We start from the raw sequence: 20365 nt of genomic DNA on the forward strand, positions 1-20365 counted from the left end.
ATGGCGGAGGTTGCGTCTGATGTGGTTGAGCAGATACTTGTACGATCGGAAGCGATAGATCTAATCCGATACAAGAGCGTTTGTAAGTCATGGCACTCTCTTATATCCAGTCCTACTTTCGTTAAAGCTCAATTGAACCATTCTTACAACAATGATCGTAACAATCGCCAACTCCGAAATAGAAGGATTTGTATGGGGAAAGTTGTAGATCATGCAAAGGCCTGGCAGTGGGACCAGCGATCATTACGTGTTGCTGGCTCTTGTAATGGCCTCATATGTGTTTCTCCTGAAGTTGATGAGCCTCCTGAAGTTGATGAAATTGTATTAATCAATCCTTTAACTAGAAAGGTGAAGATACTACCAACGCCGCCCTATTCGCCCGAAATTCCAGTGAACGTATGTTGTGGCTTTGGTTATGATTCCTCTGCAGATGATTACAAGGTTATAGCAGGCTTCATGAAAACGGATGGCCAAAAGTGGACACTTTTCTATGTCTTCACGTTGAAATCGAATACTTGGAGCGTTATTGGAGAAATCGAGTATGGTACTGATGGTGTCTTATGTGGTGGAGCGCTTCATTGGTTTATGGATAGCGATGCAAAGCAGAAAGTTATTATTTCTTTAGATTTAACCACACACGAGTTTAAAGAACCCCCCCAACCTAAATTTGACGTCAATGACGATCACAAGCTCGGGATTATAGATGAATGCCTATGTATATATCCATCGGGCTCCCGTTTGTTTGGTAAGAAATGGGTAATGAAAAAAACAAGTGGGAACTATATAATGTTGATCGTTGTGAGACCAAGTATGATGTTTTACACATCGTAGAGGAATCAGAAAAGATGACTAATGTGTTCAGTGTTACTGATGGTAAAAAGGTGTCCGGTGGATACTTAATCTTTGCTAATATATTTGTCAAAAGCCTTGTATCTCCCCATTATAATTATGAGAGACAAAAGGGGAAAAATATTGACGAGGAACAAGACACGAACGGCAAGGTTCAATCTAAAATGTCTATGTATTGAAATATAATATATATTATACTGATACTAAAATGTCCTAATATTTGTTTATATATACTTGCAATGCAACAGGGCAGCAAGATAATGAAAGTGTTAAAAGTGGTGTCAAGGGCAACATAAGAAAGAGGAAGAGGTATAAAAAGCCACTCTTAGGCTGAGGGGTGTGGAGCGCTAGAAAGGGCGCGTGAGCCCATCCGCTCGCGCCCCGGGGCGCGAGCACCACACCACCGAGGCGCGAGAGGGGCGCGAGAGGGGCGCGAGCGCGGAAATCCAGGCAGGCGCGGATGGGCTAGCGGCTGGGATAACGCGTAAATGGCCTGCGAATGCGTAAATAGAGCCGTTGGGCTCGTTTTTTATTAAAAAAAAAAAAAAATTCTCTATATAACCTATATCAAACACAAACCAACAACAATATAACATACAATTTTTTCTCTCTATAAAACCTATATCAAACCCAAACCAACACCAATATCACATACCACACCCAAAACCCAAAATCACCCCATCTTCCAAACCTTTTTTTAAAAACATGGCTGGAAATTGGTACCCAAACCTAGATTCAGATTACAGTTACGACGATTTATGGTCGGCACCGGACCAAGCGATGTTTTATTCGGGGTCGCAACAATCATCCGGCTTTCAACCATCCAACATACAACCGTCTCCTAACTTTGTAGTTCCGGAGACACAAGAACCAGAAGGTGAAGCTGCGGGACAAAGAAGACGCGTCCACCGGAAAAAACAAGTTGCAACGGACGGGTCGGGTTCGGCTTCGACTGGAAGGACGAAACGGAAAACCACTCCGTGGTCATCGGATGAGAAGGAAGCCCTGTGTCGGGCTTGGATAGTCATTTCTGAGGATCGGCGTTGTGGTAATTGTTTTAACGTTTTTAAAAATGATTTTTAATAAAAAAGTTAAATAAAAAAGTTAAATGACTTACAAATTTATTTATGCATTTTGCAGCGGACTACCAAAAGAGCAAGGTCTTTTGGACAAAGGTTAGGGAGACGTTCTATTCGCTCGTTGGGAGTACAGAGCGGAACGCCGATATGATTTCGGGTCGGTGGACCGAAATCAGAAAATTTGTCGGCTTGTTTACTAATCTGTTCAACAGGAACGCCGGTCGTATGAGACCAAGTGGCAGTGACGATTTGGCGGTTTATAATTTCACTGTCGAAGAGTGGAAGCAGGAGTGCCTGCGGAGGTATGGGACGGTGAAGACGTGGGACGGTGTAAAGGTGTGGGAGAGGTTGAGAAGGTGTTCTAAGTGGGTTGAGCTGGTGGCGCCGGACCTTGATGCGGAAGTAGGGCCGAAACGGACTAAAACTAGTTCGTCTGGAGCGTATAGCACTTCCGCCGGGTCGGATTGCCGGGTTGGATTCGACCTAAACGTTGCGGGGGAGGAAACGTCTTCACCGCCGAGGAGGCGGCCATTGGGAAGGGACGCCAGGGGCAAAAAACCGGCTGAGGGGGAAGCCGTAAACATCAACGATCTTGTTGAATCCCTCAATAAATTCAACAAAACCATGGAGGTGGTCTCTAATGACAAAAAGGAAAAAAAAAAGAATGAGAGATTTGGACTTCCTTACAAGAGACTTCAGTAACCTAAATCTGGTCGACCAAATGCTGATGGAAAAACAAAAGGAACGTATCCGGAAGAGGTTGATCGAAGAAGACCAAGCCGAAGAATAAGAATAATGTTTTTTTTTAGTACTTTAATTTTTTTTTAGATATTAATGTGTTTTTTTAATTAATGTGTGTTTTTTTAAATAATTTATGAGTTTTTTTAATAATACGTTTTTTTAATACATTTATAAAAAAATAAAAAAAAAACCGCTCGCGCCCCCTCTCGCGCCCCTCCACACCATGTCCCGGGGCGCGAGCACCACAACCAACACCCATCTTATCAAGTTTCTCTCTCTGCCACACGTCACAATATTATTGGCTGGCGCCCCCACTCGCGCCCCCTCTCGCGCCCCCCACACCCCTCAGCCTTATGGATTTAAGACCTTCTCTGACCGGTGGTGGCTGTTTATAATATATATATTAATAAATTAGTTGTTTTTTTCCCTTTCTTTTCTTTTTTAATCTTTAATAAATATGCACTCCTCAGGTTATCATACATCTATAATTATTAATGAACTCCTAGTGAATATTCATTTAATGTCTCATCTCGTTATAAAGTTTTAGGACTTTAACGTATCTCATATGTGAGAAGAATTTAAATTGGCTGCATTAGATCCTTACGATGCTTGATGTTACTAAACGCTATATAATAAGATACAACTACATGCTAAGTTTACTTACTTTGCCCGTAGGATTCATGCTTTAATGCGTAGCTTATTTGTAAGTTAACATATAGCTATTTGGATACATAATACATATACAACTTTTGTAATCAGTCATTAGCATCTTATCAGTAACAACTCAACACACATATTCATTCCTCCACAGGATCCAACATATATAATTACTATATTTACATAAACATATATAAGAAACATGATATACGAAACATTTACTCATGCTCCTAATCCTAAACTACTTCAAGAGAAAATAAACTCCTATGTTAAGTTTTTTGAACCCCGGTCTTCACTGATAAAGGTAAGAGTTTTTACCACCCAATCGGCTGGAATGACAGGCTAAATGATTATGTATGGATAGATAAATTGTTTATTTAGCTTTGTCCATCCTATCAAAATATCATATAAATAAGATCTTATTCTCACTGTTTTAGTTTTTCATAATATAAACTAGGTTGATAGCCGGCGCGTTGTGCCGGGGCTGTTCTGTGTTGATAACACCTAGGCGTCGTTTATGTAAGTTGACGCGAATTCGTTTGGTATCGGCTACGTTCTTTCCGGTATTAAAACTAAAACAAAAAAAAAATTCCCCAAACTAACGTATTTAAAACAATTAAAAAAACAAAACACCATACCACCTTACTTTTTCATTGTTTGATTTAGTATTAAATCTATAAATACAAAAATCTATTTCTATTTAAAAAAACAAAAAAATACAAAAAACGGAAAAAAAAACAAAAAACAAAAAAAACAAAAATACCGGCTTCAAGAAGGCTTGAACTCAAGACTTGCAAGTTGCAACAATACAACAATACCATACCGCCGGCTGCCACTTAACAGTCGTTGTGCCACCATAAGAGCAGGGCTCTCTGGTGTAACATACGGTGGGACGAAAACCTAGGTGGGCTCGGGGTTTAAACTGACAACCTTTGCACACAAGGTCTAGCTCAAATCCTTCATTAAGTCTTCATTGGAAATTAAAACCCAAGCCTCTTACTAATAGGCCACAATTGAAGGATGTTACGAGGATTTATTCAGGTTTTTGTTTTTAATAGTTTTGCTATTTTATATTTTGTAGGGAGTTGTTTATTTTTTAAGGTAGTTTTGTTTTGATTTAATACGTATATATTACTTTTTTAGGTTTATTATATTTTTTAACGTTTGAGCTCTTTCAATTGAGATGTATAGGTTTTTTAGATTTTTAACCAACGAACACAAACATGTTGATTTTTTTAAACGAACAAACATGAACACAAATTCTTGTCTTATGAAAATTAAAGGGCGGTTGATGTAGGTGACGATGGTGGTTGATGCATGAGAGGGGATGTTGACAATGATGGGTGGTAATCGGAAGTTAACCGGTGATGGAGATGATAGACCGGCGACGGAGAATGTGTAGAGGAGAACAAGTAAGTTAGAGTTTGATGATTAAAGGGTTTCATAAATAAATGAGGTGTTATAACGAATTTAAGGGCTATCCGAGTTTGGTAAGACTCATGACCCATGAAAATTATTGTTTGATTATGAAAGGGTTTCACACATAAATGAGATGTTATAACTCATTTAAGGACTATCCGGATTTTGTGAGACCTATACCCGATAATTCGGGTCAAATGTATGAGAAGACTCAAATCACAAATCAAACAATCTGGTGGTTTGAGAGGAATTGGGAAGCAACCAAATACTGTCACAAATGATTTTGTAATAGACATTTATATAGATAGATATACATGTTGTGTGAAGAAATTACTTTTTAATACTCTTTGAATTCGAGCATACACTTGCAACGTGCTTCTTTTAAATATGCGTTTCGAACACGACTCATACAGTTATTTTTGCAATAAATGTAGGTCGTGTTCGATCCAGCAAGTTTTGAACTTTTAAAAATCGTGGGTGAAAAATGCAAACCTTCAAACAGCTTGAATATAATATATCACATAATTAAATCCCAACTATATAGGAAAACATGCCTTCCTGTTTTTGAAAGATAGAGAGGGAGAGACATACTCGGACAACAAATGTTCAAATCTTATACCAGAAAAAACAACCATAACTAACAAACATCCATTATTATTCAATTCATTCTCTGTAGCATATCCTAACTAAATTTTACCAAGAACCTTATTGAAAAAAAGGGAGGAGACAATGGGTGTGTTTGCAAAGGTATTCCTCACCATGTGGTTAATTGGTGGAACCGCGGGCTCGATATATTTGCTAGCCAAACGATTTGTAGACCTCGCCATGCGGGTCGTTAAACTGCATAACGAAACATGTTTAGAGGACCCCGTGTTGTGGCCAACATGGCTAATGACCCTCATCTTGGTTTCATGCGTCCTCGGCCTCATGGGAATCGTATGTAAGATCAAAATTTTCCAATGGTTCTTCAGTTTCTTAATAAACATCGGCGTTATTTACATCATTTGCATCATGGTTTGGCGTTTGATGGTATTCGGGTGGCTCAGAAAACCTACGCCCATGAGTTTTGAAGAAGTTTATAAAAACAACTCGCCTCTAGACGATGAGTATAAGCCTATGTTGATAGACGAGATGGCTTCAGACCGCGTATGGCCCGAGGTCGAGGAATGCTTGACCGAGATCAAGTTTTGTGAAGAAGCAAGTGGGAAGGATAAAATCTTTGCTAAAGAAGATTGGAAGATAGAAACTTACTATGAATATTACTGGGTATGTTAAAAGTATCAATTTTGTCACACGTTTTATTATCATAACCATTATATATTGTGACTAAACTAAAGATTTTCAGGAGGGGTGTTGTGTGCCTCCGCCAAGATGTGAAAACAAGGTGCTTTCGCTTAAAGGTGTAGGCGACGAAAATGACGACTGCTTGCGGTGGGCAAATGCAACAAGGAACAAGGTAAATAATCATATCAAATGTTTCAACTGTGATTCATGTAAGGCGGCCCGGTTGGCGACTTACCAAACGGACCAAGACAAGGTTCGTATGTATTCTCTTATTGCTGCGGTTTTCCTGTTTATCGCCAACCTCTTCGTTTCAATGGGTGGATTCGAGTAATATGACGAGAAAAGCGACACGGTCGTATTACTATTTGACCATGTAATGTGAATTAAAATTAATGTATTTGTAATGCTCTTATTATTATTAGTTTTATTTCAATGATTTAAAGATTACAACATAAAAAGACAGTAACTTTTTAGCTAGGACATATGTGGAAGGTTAGCAAGAGAAGCTTGCATTTTATCCTGTGAGAAAGACAGGTCAACCATGGCACCCTGCAAGTACTTCTCATAAGCAGGAAGGTCAAAATGGCCATGTCCACACATTGCGGTTAGTATCACTTTTGATTCCCCGGTCTCTTTGCAGTGAAGGGCTTCCCGAATGGCTGCAGCTATCGCGTGTGTGGGTTCAGGTGCAGGTATCAGTCCTTCTGACCTTGCAAATTGTATGGCCCCTGCACGCGTTTAACTCACCGAATTAAGATCAAGTAGAGATGGCAATGAGACGGGTTTGGGACGGGCATTGGTAATCCCAGTCCCATATCCGGGCCCAATATCAGGTATACTCGTTAATTAGTTTGTTAAAAAACACCCATTGGGATTTCCAAATACATTTTTTCTCTTAACCATTCTAATCTATATAAAGGAGTAAAAGATATTAAAATATGATATAACACATTCATATCAGTATGACCATAAAATTGTTTGAAATATTTTTAAATGTAAATTTCATGATGATATAAATTACAAGCAATAAGTTCATACTTTATAGCATACAAGATAAGGTGAAAATAAAAATTTTTTAAAAATGAAAAAAAATCAGGAATATGGTTAGGGTAAACGACTAAACGGATATATGATCTTAGGTAATCAGGTCATATATCACCTAATTCCATACCTACAAAAAAATAAAATTAGGGGCTGTTTGGGATTGCTTATTTTCACCAACTTATAACTTATTAACTTTTTAAAAAGTAATAAGGTGTTTGGGATTGTTTATATTATGAGAGGAAAAGTTCCATAAGTTACACTTTAGTAACTTATTAACTTAATGAAAAGTTATAAGAAGGTAAAATAAGGAATCCCAAACACCCCCTTAATCCCATACCCGAATATCGTCCCAGATGTTTCGAGTTTGTTTTTGAAGAGGTAGGTCCCAGCAGAGCCCAGTTGGACCCGCAAGACTCACCTCAAAGAGGGACGTCTGCGCAGTTGGACCCGCAAGACTCACCTTCAAGAGGGACGTCTGCGCAAAGACCAAACTCGCAAGACTCACCTTGAAGAGGGACGTCTGCGCAAAGACCAACTGGATCCGCAGGACCCACCATGCTCAGAGACGCGACGTCCTTACGCGCAGTACGCAAGCTGTTCCCGCAGGAAAAGCCTCCCAATGGTGACGTACTCCGCCTGTTCCCGCAGCTACGGATACTAGCCATCAGGGAAGGCTACCCGCACAGCAAGGCTACACGCACAAGGCACTAACTCTCAAATAATTCAGTAATGTCACCTGAAGAAGGAATGAGCAAGCCGGGAATACTCCCGCCCAAAGCCGGGAAAACTACCGCCCAAATGAGCCAGTCCGTACGCTACTGGAGGATCTTTTGTACTATACCTGCCAAGGTATGGACAAAAGATCTGACCAAAGCTGCGACAGCTCACTGACAACAGTACGACGAGCAGCACGCTCTAGTACTTAATGTCACTATCAGCCGCTGCCTACTCACCAACCCTTGTCGTGGCATGTACATAGCCTGCAGTTGGTGGAAAAGGAATAGTACACAGCCGGCCATGTCACTATCAGCCGCTGCCTACCCACCAACCACCAGCACGGCACGTGCGTAGCCCACAGTTGGTAGAAAAGGAATATTATACAGCCGGCTGTACCTTCTTGGACACCTACCTTCGGCTATAAATACTCCAACACCTTGGAAAGGTATCATCATCTTCTCTCTAGCTATTTCTCTTAATATACACTTATATTCAAGAGCAATCTAGTCTGATTCTCACGCCGGAGGGTGGTCACAAGGAGGTAGCCCCCCCCTTCTCAGTGACGAGCTCACGGTGTCTGTTTTGCAGGTCATCAGAAGAACAACCATCTTTGCCGGACCTAACCCTCGTGGGAAACATCTATTTAACCCCCAGATTATCCGTAATCTGCCGGGGTCGATTAGTGTTTCTTCATTGGCGCCATCCGTGGGACCCGAACCCACGACCACGTCCGGACCGCCCGGCAAATCAAAAAGAGGAAGCTAGGCATTTGGCAGTCAAGGGTAAACTTTGACACCTCATCCAGCTCTCGTTCTTTAGTAGGCGGAAGGGATAACACGCACCCATCAAGCCGATACCCCCGGTGGACGCCGCTCACCAAAAGCGTCACGGAGATATTTGCCACTGAGAAACTCCCATGGCCAAAAGCTCCAACGGTCCGGCACCGACCTGACGCGGATCAGAGCAAATCCTGTGACTTCCACGGGACAAAGGGTCACACCACTGAGAAGTGTATATCCTTGAGGGATATTGTTGAAACATTCGTCAATGATGGAAAACTTACACACCTTGTGGCATCAATCAAGAATGGAGGGAAGAATGACAACCGATACAAAAGCAACGGACGAAAGCCCGTTGACATCAGCATCCACATGGTTCATAGTAACATCAGAGGAAGAAAAAGACGGACGACAGAACCATGCGCATGGAAGGAAGCTGAGGTGCGCTTCCTGCGAGTGCCAGGAGGACCCAGCAAAGAGGGCCCTATCGTCATCAAAAGCCAGCTGGGGCATTACATCACTTCCCGCACTCTTGTTGACAACGGCGCCTCGTCAACGGTTATGTACAGGCAATTCTTCGACAAGCTAGACGACGAAGACAAGGAACGCCGGGAAACGGTCTACGCCTCGATGGAAGGGTTTGACGGCAGCACAAACACCCCCCTGGGTATCCTATCCTTCCCCGTCATTCTCACAGACGGGAAACACTCCCGCACAGAAGACGTGGACTTTGTCGTAATGAGGAAGCCACACCACACATACGACATTCTCTTCGGGAGAGACGGGATGGCAAGATTCAATGCCGTGGTATCTTCAGTCCACGGCATGATGGGATGGCCGACAGCTGAGGGCGTAGCGATGGTCACCGGTATTCCCCAGGTATGCATCGCATCTGTCTCAACACCCAAACCAAAGATGGCTAAACCAACCATCACCGAACCAGAAGAATGGGCCTTCAATGGCAAATACCCCGACCAGGCGGTTACCATTGGCCCAACAGTCACTGATCCTACGCGCACCTTACTCAAACGCTTACTACGGAAAAACGCGAATATCTTCGCGTGGACACCAGCTGACATGACTGGTGTACCTCGAAGTAAGGCAGAGCATAAGCTCAAGTGTGACCCGGCTTTCACGCCAGTCATACAAAAGCGCAGAGTAATGGGGGCGGAACAAGCTAACGCGTGTAGAACCCAAGTCAAGGAACTCCTTGACGCGGGCATCGTACGCGTTAGCAGATATCAAACATGGGTTGCAAATCCCGTCATGGTACCGAAGTCTAACAAGCAATGGCGCATGTGCATAGATTTCAAAGACTTAAACAAAGCATGCCCCAAAGATTGTTACCCGTTACCCGAAATTGATCTTAAGGTAGATTCGTTAGCACCGTTTCGCCTTAAATGCTTCCTTGATGCGTATAAAGGGTACCATCAAATCCACATGGCCGTTGACGATCAGGACAAAACCGCATTTCGGACGCCCGATGGCACATTTTGTTATCAAATGATGCCATTCGGACTTAAGAATGCCGGGTCCACATACCAACGCCTGATGGACAAAGAGTTTCATACCCAAATTGGGAGGAACTTGGAAGTCTACATGGATGACTTGGTCATCAAAAGCCTTGACCCAGAAACAATGTTGAAAGACATCGAAGAAACTTTCAACACGCTCAGAAAGATAAACATGAAGCTCAACCCGAGCAAGTGTTCCTTTGGGATGGAAGAAGGGAAGTTCTTAGGAGTCATTGTTACTAAAGATGGCTTCAGAGCAAACCCTGAAAAGGTCGAAGCCATTATCAAAATGGAATCACCTACTACCATCAAGCAAGCTCAGACACTGAATGGACGCCTAGTTGCACTTAACCGCTTCTTGGCAAACCATGCGGATAGGTCGTTCCCATTCGTGTCGACGCTGAGAAACTGTTTAAAGAAAACGCACTTCCGCTGGACACCAGAAGCGGAAGCAGCTTTTCAGGAAATTCGGTCACGCTTGACCGAACTCCCAACGCTCACAGCACCAGAAGCGGGGGAGGAATTAATCCTATACCTCTCCGCCACAGATAGAGCAACCGGGGCCGTCCTGCTAGTCGAGCGAAAAGGCATCCAGATGCCAATCTACTATGTTAGCCGTGTCCTAACAGACGTAGAAACCCGGTACTCTACCCTGGAAAAATTAGTCTTAGCACTTGTACAGGCTTCACGCAGGCTAAGACGATACTTCCAAGGTCACCCAATCACCATTCTCACCAACTTCAAACTCGCAAACGTTCTAGGCAAACACGAATTGTCGGGACGCCTAGCCAAATGGGCAATAGAATTGGGAGAATACGCGATAAAGTACAAGCCGCGACCAGCCATAAAAGGCAAGGTCTTGGCCGACTTTATTGCAGAAGTCCCCGCCTCGCGGGAGAAAGAGTGCCAGGAAGAGGCTCAACCCTCTCCAGCACAGGACATCGATGATGTCTGGCGACTCTACACTGATGGAGCAGCCAGCAACGAGGGCTCAGGCGCAGGATTGAAACTAATCAACCCAGCGGGCCAAGAATACACTTACGCTATTCGACTGGATTTTCCAAGCACAAATAACGAAGCAGAGTATGAAGCATTCTTGGCCGGGCTGAGAATTGCGCGTAAGATGGGAGTGAAGAACTTGGAAGCCCACGTGGATTCCATGTTCGTAGCCAACCAAATAAACGGGACGTACACGGCCGTGAACGACACAATGGCGCTGTACCTCGCACAAGCAAAAACCCTCATGCGCGATTTTAACGATTGTAAGGTCATACACGTCAAGCGTAGCGAAAACAAATCTGCGGATGCGTTAAGCAAGCTTGCGTCATTGGCCTTCACCCACTTGGGAAAGGATATCCGCATTGAACTCCTTGGCGCACCATCAGTCCCGCACAAGGAAATCTGTGTCATCCAAACCGGCACAGAAACATGGATGACACCAATAATAAATTACCTTGCGACGGGTATACTACCAGAGTCAAAAACACAGGCAAGAAAACTACGCTGTAAAGCACTGAACTATCAACTCATCGATAACATCCTTTACAGACGTAACTTTCTTGGCCCACTCCTCAGATGCGTTGACGACCAAGATGCCGACTACCTCCTAAGGGAAGTACACGAAGGCATCTGTGGGATACACGCAGGTCCACGCGCAGTTGTAGCTAAGCTAAACAACGCGGGATACTTTTGGCCGGGGATGCATACGGATGCACTGGCATACATCAGAAAGTGTAGGTCTTGCCAACTCTACGCACCCAACACGCATCGCCCGAAGAATGAACTTGTTCCAGTCACCTCTTCATGGCCATTTCAGAAGTGGGCCATCGATGTGACAGGCCCATTTCCCACAGGAGCAGGGAACGTTCAGTATCTAGTGGTAGCCATCGACTACTTCACCAAGTGGATAGAAGCAAAACCCTTAGCCCAAACAACAGCAAAACATATCAAAAAATTTATTTGGGAATTTATTATTTGTCGTTTTGGACTTCCACAGAATTTGGTAAGCGATAACGGCACCAACTTTGCTGACAAGAAGCTACAACAGTGGCTGAAAGAACTTCAAATCACCCACACCTTTACCTCAGTGGCGCACCCGCAAGGTAATGGTGAGGTGGAAAGAGCAAATAAGAGCATCGTCGACGGCATTAAGAAAAGACTCCTGGAACACAGATCCGGCTGGGTGGATGAAGTTCCACACATCCTTTGGGCACACAGAACGATGAAAAAGGCAAGTACGGGAGAAACCCCGTTCAGCCTCACTTATGGCACTGAAGCCATGGTCCCGGTCGAAATTGGTCTACCCTCACCAAGGGTCTTGATTCAACCAGAGGACAATGATACGGAAAGACGGTTAGACCTTATGCTAACCGAGGAACGCAGAGACTTAGCCGCAGCGCGTGAATAGAACTACAAGCGACAAATGCAAAAGTACTACAACACGCGGGTAAAACTCTGCAACTTCAATGTCGGAGACTACATACTGCGTAACAACGAGGCTTCGAACCAAGAACTCCCAGGAAAGCTGGCCCCGGTCTGGGAAGGGCCATACATTATCAAAGAAGTTTTGGGAAAGGGCGCATACCGGCTCGAAAGGCTCGATGGCACCCACATCCCAAGAACATGGAATGAAGCTCAATTACGCAAATGTTACATGTAGATCAATTCCAAACTTATAAAGAAACGGCCTAGAGCCACTTCTAATGGAAATGATTCTCCTTTATCACATCGTGTTGATCGCTTTACATTTATACTTATGAACTTTCCGGACGGATATGCCGGTATTCACCGCATAAATATGGAAAGAAGTCGTTGCGTGTGGACGGCGGTAAAACCCGCATAAACACAAAAAACGGCAAAAGTTTCTAAGGAAAAGATGAGGAAAACCTTCACGCAGGTCAGTTATAGGTAAAGTTTGGTCATCCCACTAAATGAAAGTGACGGTCCTACCCGCACAACCATGATAGAGGAAACTGAACATTAACCTATTTACAACCGCGCGTCGAAAGGTTAACTTATTCAAAACACTTGGAAAATTGCTAAGTTAAACTAAAATATGCATGAGCAAGTCATATAACGTTTACAACGCAAGTCAAAAAGATTCAAAAGTAAGCGGGAATACACCCCCTTACCTTGGCAACCAAGTAACTATAAGACGGGTGCGGGTACAGTGTCAAGGCAAAACCCTTCACATACTTAGCACTCGCAGGGAATTGAAGCCAAGAATACCTTGGGAAGTAAATTAACTATAAGACGAGTGCGGGTACAGTGTCAAGGCAAAACCCTTCACATACTTAGCACTCGCAGGGAATTGAAACCAAGAAGGATCTTCTGGGCCATGCTTGCGGAAAGGGATATAACATCCCCGCATAGCGGGAACGATGAGAACTAGATTGTTTGAAGCTCCAAGATGGAATTGATTGTTTAAACATAATTGATCACTATGTCTAAAACTACCAAAACCTCGTGGAGAATCTATACAAATGAAACTCAACGCTCCTGACTTGCGAGGAGGTTACACACCTACCCGCATCATACCCAAAGATCAAGCAGAACAGTGGGAAATTCTGCACGTGACATTAGGAAACCCGCGGGAAGAATCCCCGCGGAGAACCTTAAAACTAAACCGTTTTCAAAATCCCTTGCTTAAGTCCAAAAGTTCACCTCACTTATTAACAATTCATGAGAAGAACATTGGACTGGGGGGACTTGAAGAGGTAGGTCCCAGCAGAGCCCAGTTGGACCCGCAAGACTCACCTCAAAGAGGGACGTCTGCGCAGTTGGACCCGCAAGACTCACCTTCAAGAGGGACGTCTGCGCAAAGACCAAACTCGCAAGACTCACCTTGAAGAGGGACGTCTGCGCAAAGACCAACTGGATCCGCAGGACCCACCATGCTCAGAGACGCGACGTCCTTACACGCAGTACGCAAGCTGTTCCCGCAGGAAAAGCCTCCCAATGGTGACGTACTCCGCCTGTTCCCGCAGCTACGGATACTAGCCATCAGGGAAGGCTACCCGCACAGCAAGGCTACACGCACAAGGCACTAACTCTCAAATAATTCAGTAATGTCACCTGAAGAAGGAATGAGCAAGCCGGGAATACTCCCGCCCAAAGCCGGGAAAACTACCGCCCAAATGAGCCAGTCCGTACGCTACTGGAGGATCTTTTGTACACTACCTGCCAAGGTATGGACAAAAGATCTGACCAAAGCTGCGACAGCTCACTGACAACAGTACGACGAGCAGCACGCTCTAGTACTTAATGTCACTATCAGCCGCTGCCTACTCACCAACCCTTGTCGTGGCATGTACATAGCCTGCAGTTGGTGGAAAAGGAATAGTACACAGCCGGCCATGTCACTATCAGCCGCTGCCTACCCACCAACCACCAGCACGGCACGTGCGTAGCCCACAGTTGGTAGAAAAGGAATATTATACAGCCGGCTGTACCTTCTTGGACACCTACCTTCGGCTATAAATACTCCAACACCTTGGAACGGTATCATCATCTTCTCTCTAGCTATTTCTCTTAATATACACTTATATTCAAGAGCAATCTAGTCTGATTCTCACGCCGGAGGGTGGTCACAAGGAGGTAACCCCCCCCCCCTTCTCAGTGACGAGCTCACGGTGTCTGTTTTGCAGGTCATCAGAAGAACAACCATCTTTGCCGGACCTAACCCTCGTGGGAAACATCTATTTAAACCCCAGATTATCCGTAATCTGCCGGGGTCGATTAGTGTTTCTTCAGTTTTTTTTTCTTTTTTTCTTTTTGCCATCTAAAGATTCAACTTGGATTTCACGGGTCACATTCCAGAGTTTTCTTGTAAATGGGACCCAAACCAAGTCCATAAACACAATGTAAACAATATAAACATGTTAATATTAATACATACCTTGAAAGCACTCAATTTGTGGAATTGCAATTGCTTCCATGTAGCCCAATTCATAGATATGTGAAATCAGGGGCGCCATACCATGATACCGCAATCCTCCTAAAGAAAGTTGTAAACTTATCATTCAATTTAAACTCTTATCATCATTTAAACTTATATAGAAATATTACCAGAATGAATAGGGTCAGGAATGAAATCATGACCGAGTGTATGCATCTTCATCAACGGGGTCAACTGAGCCGTATCTCCATAATCATAGGCATAAACACCTTTGGTCAATGACGGGCAAGCGGTAGGTTCCACAGCTCTTATTACAGGATTAATTTTCCCTTTAAGTTTTTCCCGAATATACGGGAAACAAAGCCCTGCAAAATTCGACCCGCCACCCGTACATCCAATAATCACATCAGGAGTCTCACCTAAATCTTCCATCTGCTTAATACACTCTTCGCCAATAACAGTCTGATGTAGCAAAACATGATTTAAAACACTTCCTAAACAATACTTAGTATCTTCATTGTTGGCTGCCACCTCCACAGCCTCAGAAATAGCAATTCCTAAACTACCCGGGCTTGACGGGTCCATTTTGAGAATTCTCCGACCGGATTCGGTTATGTCGGAAGGGGACGGGTGAACTTTCGCTCCCCATGTTTGCATCATCAGTTTCCTATATGGTTTTTGATCATAAGAAGCTCGAACTTGCCACACCTAAGCTCAATAAATTCAATCATACAAGCGGCTAAAAAATTAAAATGTACGAAGGAGCCAAAGGGGGGGGGGGGAGCGGACTCAAAATGTATGAAAAATAAAAATTATAAACGGGGAGCGGCTAAAAATTTTGATCAAAAAGGGTAAAGTTACACTAATGCGCAAAAAAACAGTGGGGCCGGGGCCACCTCTGGCCTTCACTATACTTCGCCCCTGAATAAAATGCTATGTCATTATGTTTAATATGATGGGCTGAACTTACTTCACAATTGAGACCGAATAAGCTGGAAGCAAAAGCTAAAGAACACCCCCATTGGCCTGCACCAGTCTCGGTGACAAGGTTCTTGACACCTTGTTGAGCGTTGTACCAAACTTGAGGGACAGCAGTGTTGGGTTTGTGTGAGCCGGCTGGACTCACACCTTCATACTTGTAATAAATTCTTGCAGGCGTGTCAAGTAATTTCTCCAACCTCTTCGCTCTGGATCAAACCGAAACCAAACCGTTAATGTTTCCTATGAGTCTGACCCATGATTGTTCTTTCACAAAATCTATAGACAAACACTAAACAAACACCACTAAGACGGCCCAACGGGCCCGTATCATTTTTGTTAGATACGGTTCACCGAACGTTCGGTTCGTTTACAGGCCGAACGGTTCACAAATAGTTCACCGAACGTTCGGTTCGTTTCCTTCGTTGTCCTCCTTCAAAAAAAAACCAACCCAAAACCCATTTTGACCCGTTCCGACCTCGACCCATTCTGACCCGAACCTGTTGACCCTAACCCGTTCGACCCGAACCAAAACAACCCTTTTTTTAATTGACCCATTCCGACCCATGACCCATTTCAACCCAACCCAACCCATTTGCCACCTCTAAACAAACACCACTAATACGGCCCATATGATATTTTTGACTAATAAAGAAATGATCGATGTGACCACTGATAAAGTCATAAAGTCTATCCTATATAATATGATAGCTTTGTAAAGCAGAGTTGATTTGACATTAATCCATTATATAGCCTCGTGACAAACAAATCCCAAATTTACACTCTTTAGGTGGTGCAAAAAACAACCTTATTAAAGGGGTAGGCCGCCAAAGCCGATAAATATCGACAACTTCATCAGGGATTACAATCAGTCTTTCACTGCTTGTCTCTTGCTTAATCAGCTCATCAGGAAACAGATGAGCCAGATCTTGAGGTTGCAAAGGTTCAAAGGTTTTAGGATGCAATGGTGGAGGAGGTTTAATGGGCAGATCAGCAATAATATTGTACCAATGTGTTGGGATTTCAGTAGGTACACCATGTGACAACATGGTTACTTTTGGTCTTTCTTGAACTGAAAACTTGATATGATTTGGTTTTCCATGATTTCTCCAATTACCTAAAAACAGAGTTGAGTAAAGTAACAAGATTGTAAAAACTATTCAGACTAGTAATAAACACCAAATCTTGATTACCTTTGAAGGAAGCATTTGGGGTGGAAAGATAAAGAGACTGAGACATTTTTGCGGACTTTGGAAATTGGTATGGAGTTGCAGAGAGTTGGGTTAGTTATTGTACTTGAAAACAATGGACCACTTTCCTAGTGGAAGAAACCGAGCTGTTTACATATGCATTCAATATTGCGTCGACTCTCTGGCACCCGGGCTAGACTAAGTAATGTGAATAAAACAAAAACGGGTGTACTTTTATGACTTTTATAAAAATGTGTTAAATGTTTATCATACTCTGCATTTTCTCAATTCTATTCTTTTTTTGTTTAACACTAGCAAGTAGTTAGAAAAGAGAGTACAACGCCAATACAGGTTAAATAAATACCAAACTACAACAAAACAATATCACACCCTGAATGAATCGACACCAATCTTTCCAAGTTAGGTTGCGCTTGTTCCCTCTATTCTAGTTGGATAAAAGAAAAGGTTTCTTTAAAATAAAGTTAAAGATGTTGTTTTGGTTGGCACTTGTGATTGTGGGGTGTTGTTGAGGGATGATCTTGCATGGCCTATTTTCAAAAGAGGCAATAGTTTTTTATCGTGTTTGTGTATTGAAATAACCATAAAATATATATAAATAAATATATGTGTTTATATAACATGAAAACACAAATATAATCATATGTGTATGTTTGAAAAAAAGAAAGAAAGAAAACATACACACATGCTTACTGGCTTCGTAGCATAATAAAATAATAATAATAATAATAAAAATAATTTAACATGTATAAAAAAAGAAAGAAAGGAGAAATTTAAAACAGAAATAATAGTGACTGATGAATGCATGTATGGCTTTGTGATTGGACAATACAAAGACCTGCTTCATGACTTCTTCTGCATAAACGAGTACACATAAAATACATATATAAAATAGTTAGTAATAATAATAAACTTGGACAACTTCTTTAGTTTGACCATAATCTCTTTCGTCCCCATCTGCAAAAAATTTCAAACCTCTCCATATCCCTTTATTGTTTAGTAGATATTATTGTTCCAAACAAAATTATTTCCACCACTTCTCCAAGAAATCAGAGGAACACCATCATTCAAACCATCCCCTTGATCAATCATGTACCTGCTTCCCAATATATTTTTTTTGTTTTACTCCTGTAATATCCACTATATAAACTGCCATTGCCTCAACAAGATATCCAAAACTTTCAACCCATCTGAAGAGGTAGGTCCCAGCAGAGGTGGTTAGGACCCGCAAGACTTCCTTAAAAGGAGACGTCTGCGCAGTTGAACACGCAAGACTCCTTAAACGGACGTCTGCGCAGTTGAACCCGCAGACTTCACCATAGGGACGTCTGCGCAGCGACCTACCAAACCCGCAGGACCCACCACGCTCAGAGTTGTGACGACCTCACATGCGGTACGCAAGCTGGTCCCGCAGGAAATGCCTCCCTATGGTTTCCAAGTATCCGCCTGTTCCCGCAGGTGCGGATACCCGCCATTAGGGACTGGCCACCCGCGCAGCATGGCTACACGCATAAGGCTCAAACTCGTAATAATTCAGTAGTCACCTGAAGAAGGAATGAGCAAAGCCGGGAACATTCCCGCATAAAGGCGGGAGGGGGAAAACTCCCGCCTAAATGAGCCAGTCCGTATAATAATGGAGGATCTTTTGTGTGATACCTGACGAGGTATGGACAAAAGATCTGACCAACGATACGACAGCTCACTGACAGCAGCATGGCAGACAACACGCCACAGCACTGTGACCAATAGCCGCCGCCTGCTCACCAACTCCTGCCATACCACGTGCCTAGCCTGTAGTTGGTGGAAAATGAAAAGTGAACAGCACGCCTGGTCACTGTCAGCCGCTGCCTATCCACCAATTACCAGCAGAGCACGTGCGTAGGCCACAGTTGGCAGAGTAGTAGGCCGGCTAAACCTCCTTGGAAACCCACCTTCGGCTATAAAAGACATCAAATGGTATTATCATTTCATCATCTAATATCTTGTATAATTTACCTGATAACTGCTCTAGTATTCTTAATATACTTTTATATTCAAAGAGTAATATAGACTGATTCTCACGCCGGAGGGTGGTCACAAGGAGGAACCCCCCCCTTTCTTAGTGACGAGCTCACGGTGTCTGTTTTGCAGGTTATCGGAAGAACCATCTTGCCGGAATTAACCCCTCGTGGGAAACGTCTATCTAACCCTCAGGTTACTTGTAATCTGTCGGGGTTCGACTAGTGTTTCTTCACCATCTCTTTCAAAGGAACTAATATATTATCCGGTGACGGAGTTCTCATATTCGAACAACAATTTTTCACACTTCCCACTCAAAACCGATACCGTCACTCATAATCTCCACCACCGCATGCTACCTCAGCCAACCACCCGAAGTACCGCATGAATCACTAACCGACGCTGCTGACTTTCCGGCGAGTTCTGACACCAAAACTATTATCGTCGAGGAACATGCTAACGCTACCATCATCCACCTTCGTCGCCTCCTAACATCCCTATATGACCCTCGGATGAGTGAAAAGCGCCACCGCCGCAGTTCTCGTTTTTTTTTTGGAAAGTATCTCCGCCATCGAATCGCGAGTCCGACTAAGGTAACCCGAACGTAATCCTATATTAGTCATCTGCTTGCTATTTGAATGCAAATCATAATGCAAACAATAAGTTTTCAACGTGAATTCATAAGCTTAGGACTATGATTAGTTTATATGGAGAAGATGAACAAGCGAAATTAATTAATAAATTATTAGCATTCTGAATCTTACAAAAAAAACTGACAAGCTCAAATGGTTAAGACGTTTCAGTTTTAAAACGCAGGTCTAGGGTTCGAATGTTTCAGTTTTAAAACGCAGGTCTAGGGTTCGAATCCTCCTTGCTGCATTTATTGAGTTTTTAATAGTTATCAGCCTATTTGACTATATAGTTAACTATTTCTGAGACTATTAATACAAACTGACCCTAGGTTCAATTGTTAGCTCATTTGGATTTTTATTGGAAGGTCATGGGTTCGAAACCTTTATGCAACATTTATTTTATTTTATTAGTTAACAGCTCACTTTAAAAGCTATTTAATAGTTAAATCTTTCCATGATTATAAACATAATAGTCTATTGCTTCACTGGTTAAGTGAATTGAGTTATATAAACAAGGTCATAGGTTTGATTCCAACTAATAACACTTACTTTTTTTAGTTAAGCTGGTT

The 20365-nt window shown here is 42.9% G+C and overlaps 2 protein-coding genes across 2 annotated transcripts; one reads left to right on the forward strand and one right to left on the reverse strand.

The window, feature by feature from the left end:
- Window positions 1–1028, forward strand: LOC143587954 (F-box/kelch-repeat protein At2g43270-like). The gene is made up of 2 exons (XM_077069100.1): window positions 1–745; window positions 832–1028. The coding sequence occupies exons 1-2, from the start codon at window positions 1–3 to the stop codon at window positions 1026–1028; spliced, it is 942 nt and encodes a 313-aa protein (XP_076925215.1).
- Window positions 1029–6406: 5378 nt separating this feature from the next.
- Window positions 6407–17053, reverse strand: LOC143587949 (uncharacterized). The gene is made up of 5 exons (XM_077069094.1): window positions 16766–17053; window positions 15951–16167; window positions 15151–15688; window positions 14981–15079; window positions 6407–6757 (listed from the first exon to the last, which is right to left on the reverse strand). The coding sequence occupies exons 1-5, from the start codon at window positions 17005–17007 to the stop codon at window positions 6504–6506; spliced, it is 1350 nt and encodes a 449-aa protein (XP_076925209.1). The 5' UTR covers window positions 17008–17053; the 3' UTR covers window positions 6407–6503.
- Window positions 17054–20365: the final 3312 nt, after the last annotated feature.

Source organism: Bidens hawaiensis, unplaced genomic scaffold (genome assembly GCF_021521415.1).
Source record: "Bidens hawaiensis isolate Kalapana, Puna unplaced genomic scaffold, B.hawaiensis_p1.1 tig00035931_1, whole genome shotgun sequence".
In the NCBI taxonomy this organism is placed as follows: Eukaryota; Viridiplantae; Streptophyta; class Magnoliopsida; order Asterales; family Asteraceae; genus Bidens; species Bidens hawaiensis.

Excerpts from the sequence above, each read along its gene's own strand:
- LOC143587949 (XM_077069094.1), bottom strand. The coding sequence starts at position 17,007 with ATGTTGTCACATGGTGTACCTACTGAAATCCCAACACATTGGTACAAT. Across the intron at positions 16,168-16,765 it reads CGGCCTACCCCTTTAATAAG|AGCGAAGAGGTTGGAGAAAT; the intron begins GTTGTTTTTTGC and ends GGTTTGATCCAG. Across the intron at positions 6,758-14,980 it reads ACAAATTGAGTGCTTTCAAG|GGGCCATACAATTTGCAAGG; the intron begins GTATGTATTAAT and ends AAACGCGTGCAG.
- LOC143587954 (XM_077069100.1), top strand. The coding sequence starts at position 1 with ATGGCGGAGGTTGCGTCTGATGTGGTTGAGCAGATACTTGTACGATCG. Across the intron at positions 746-831 it reads ATCGGGCTCCCGTTTGTTTG|AGGAATCAGAAAAGATGACT; the intron begins GTAAGAAATGGG and ends TACACATCGTAG.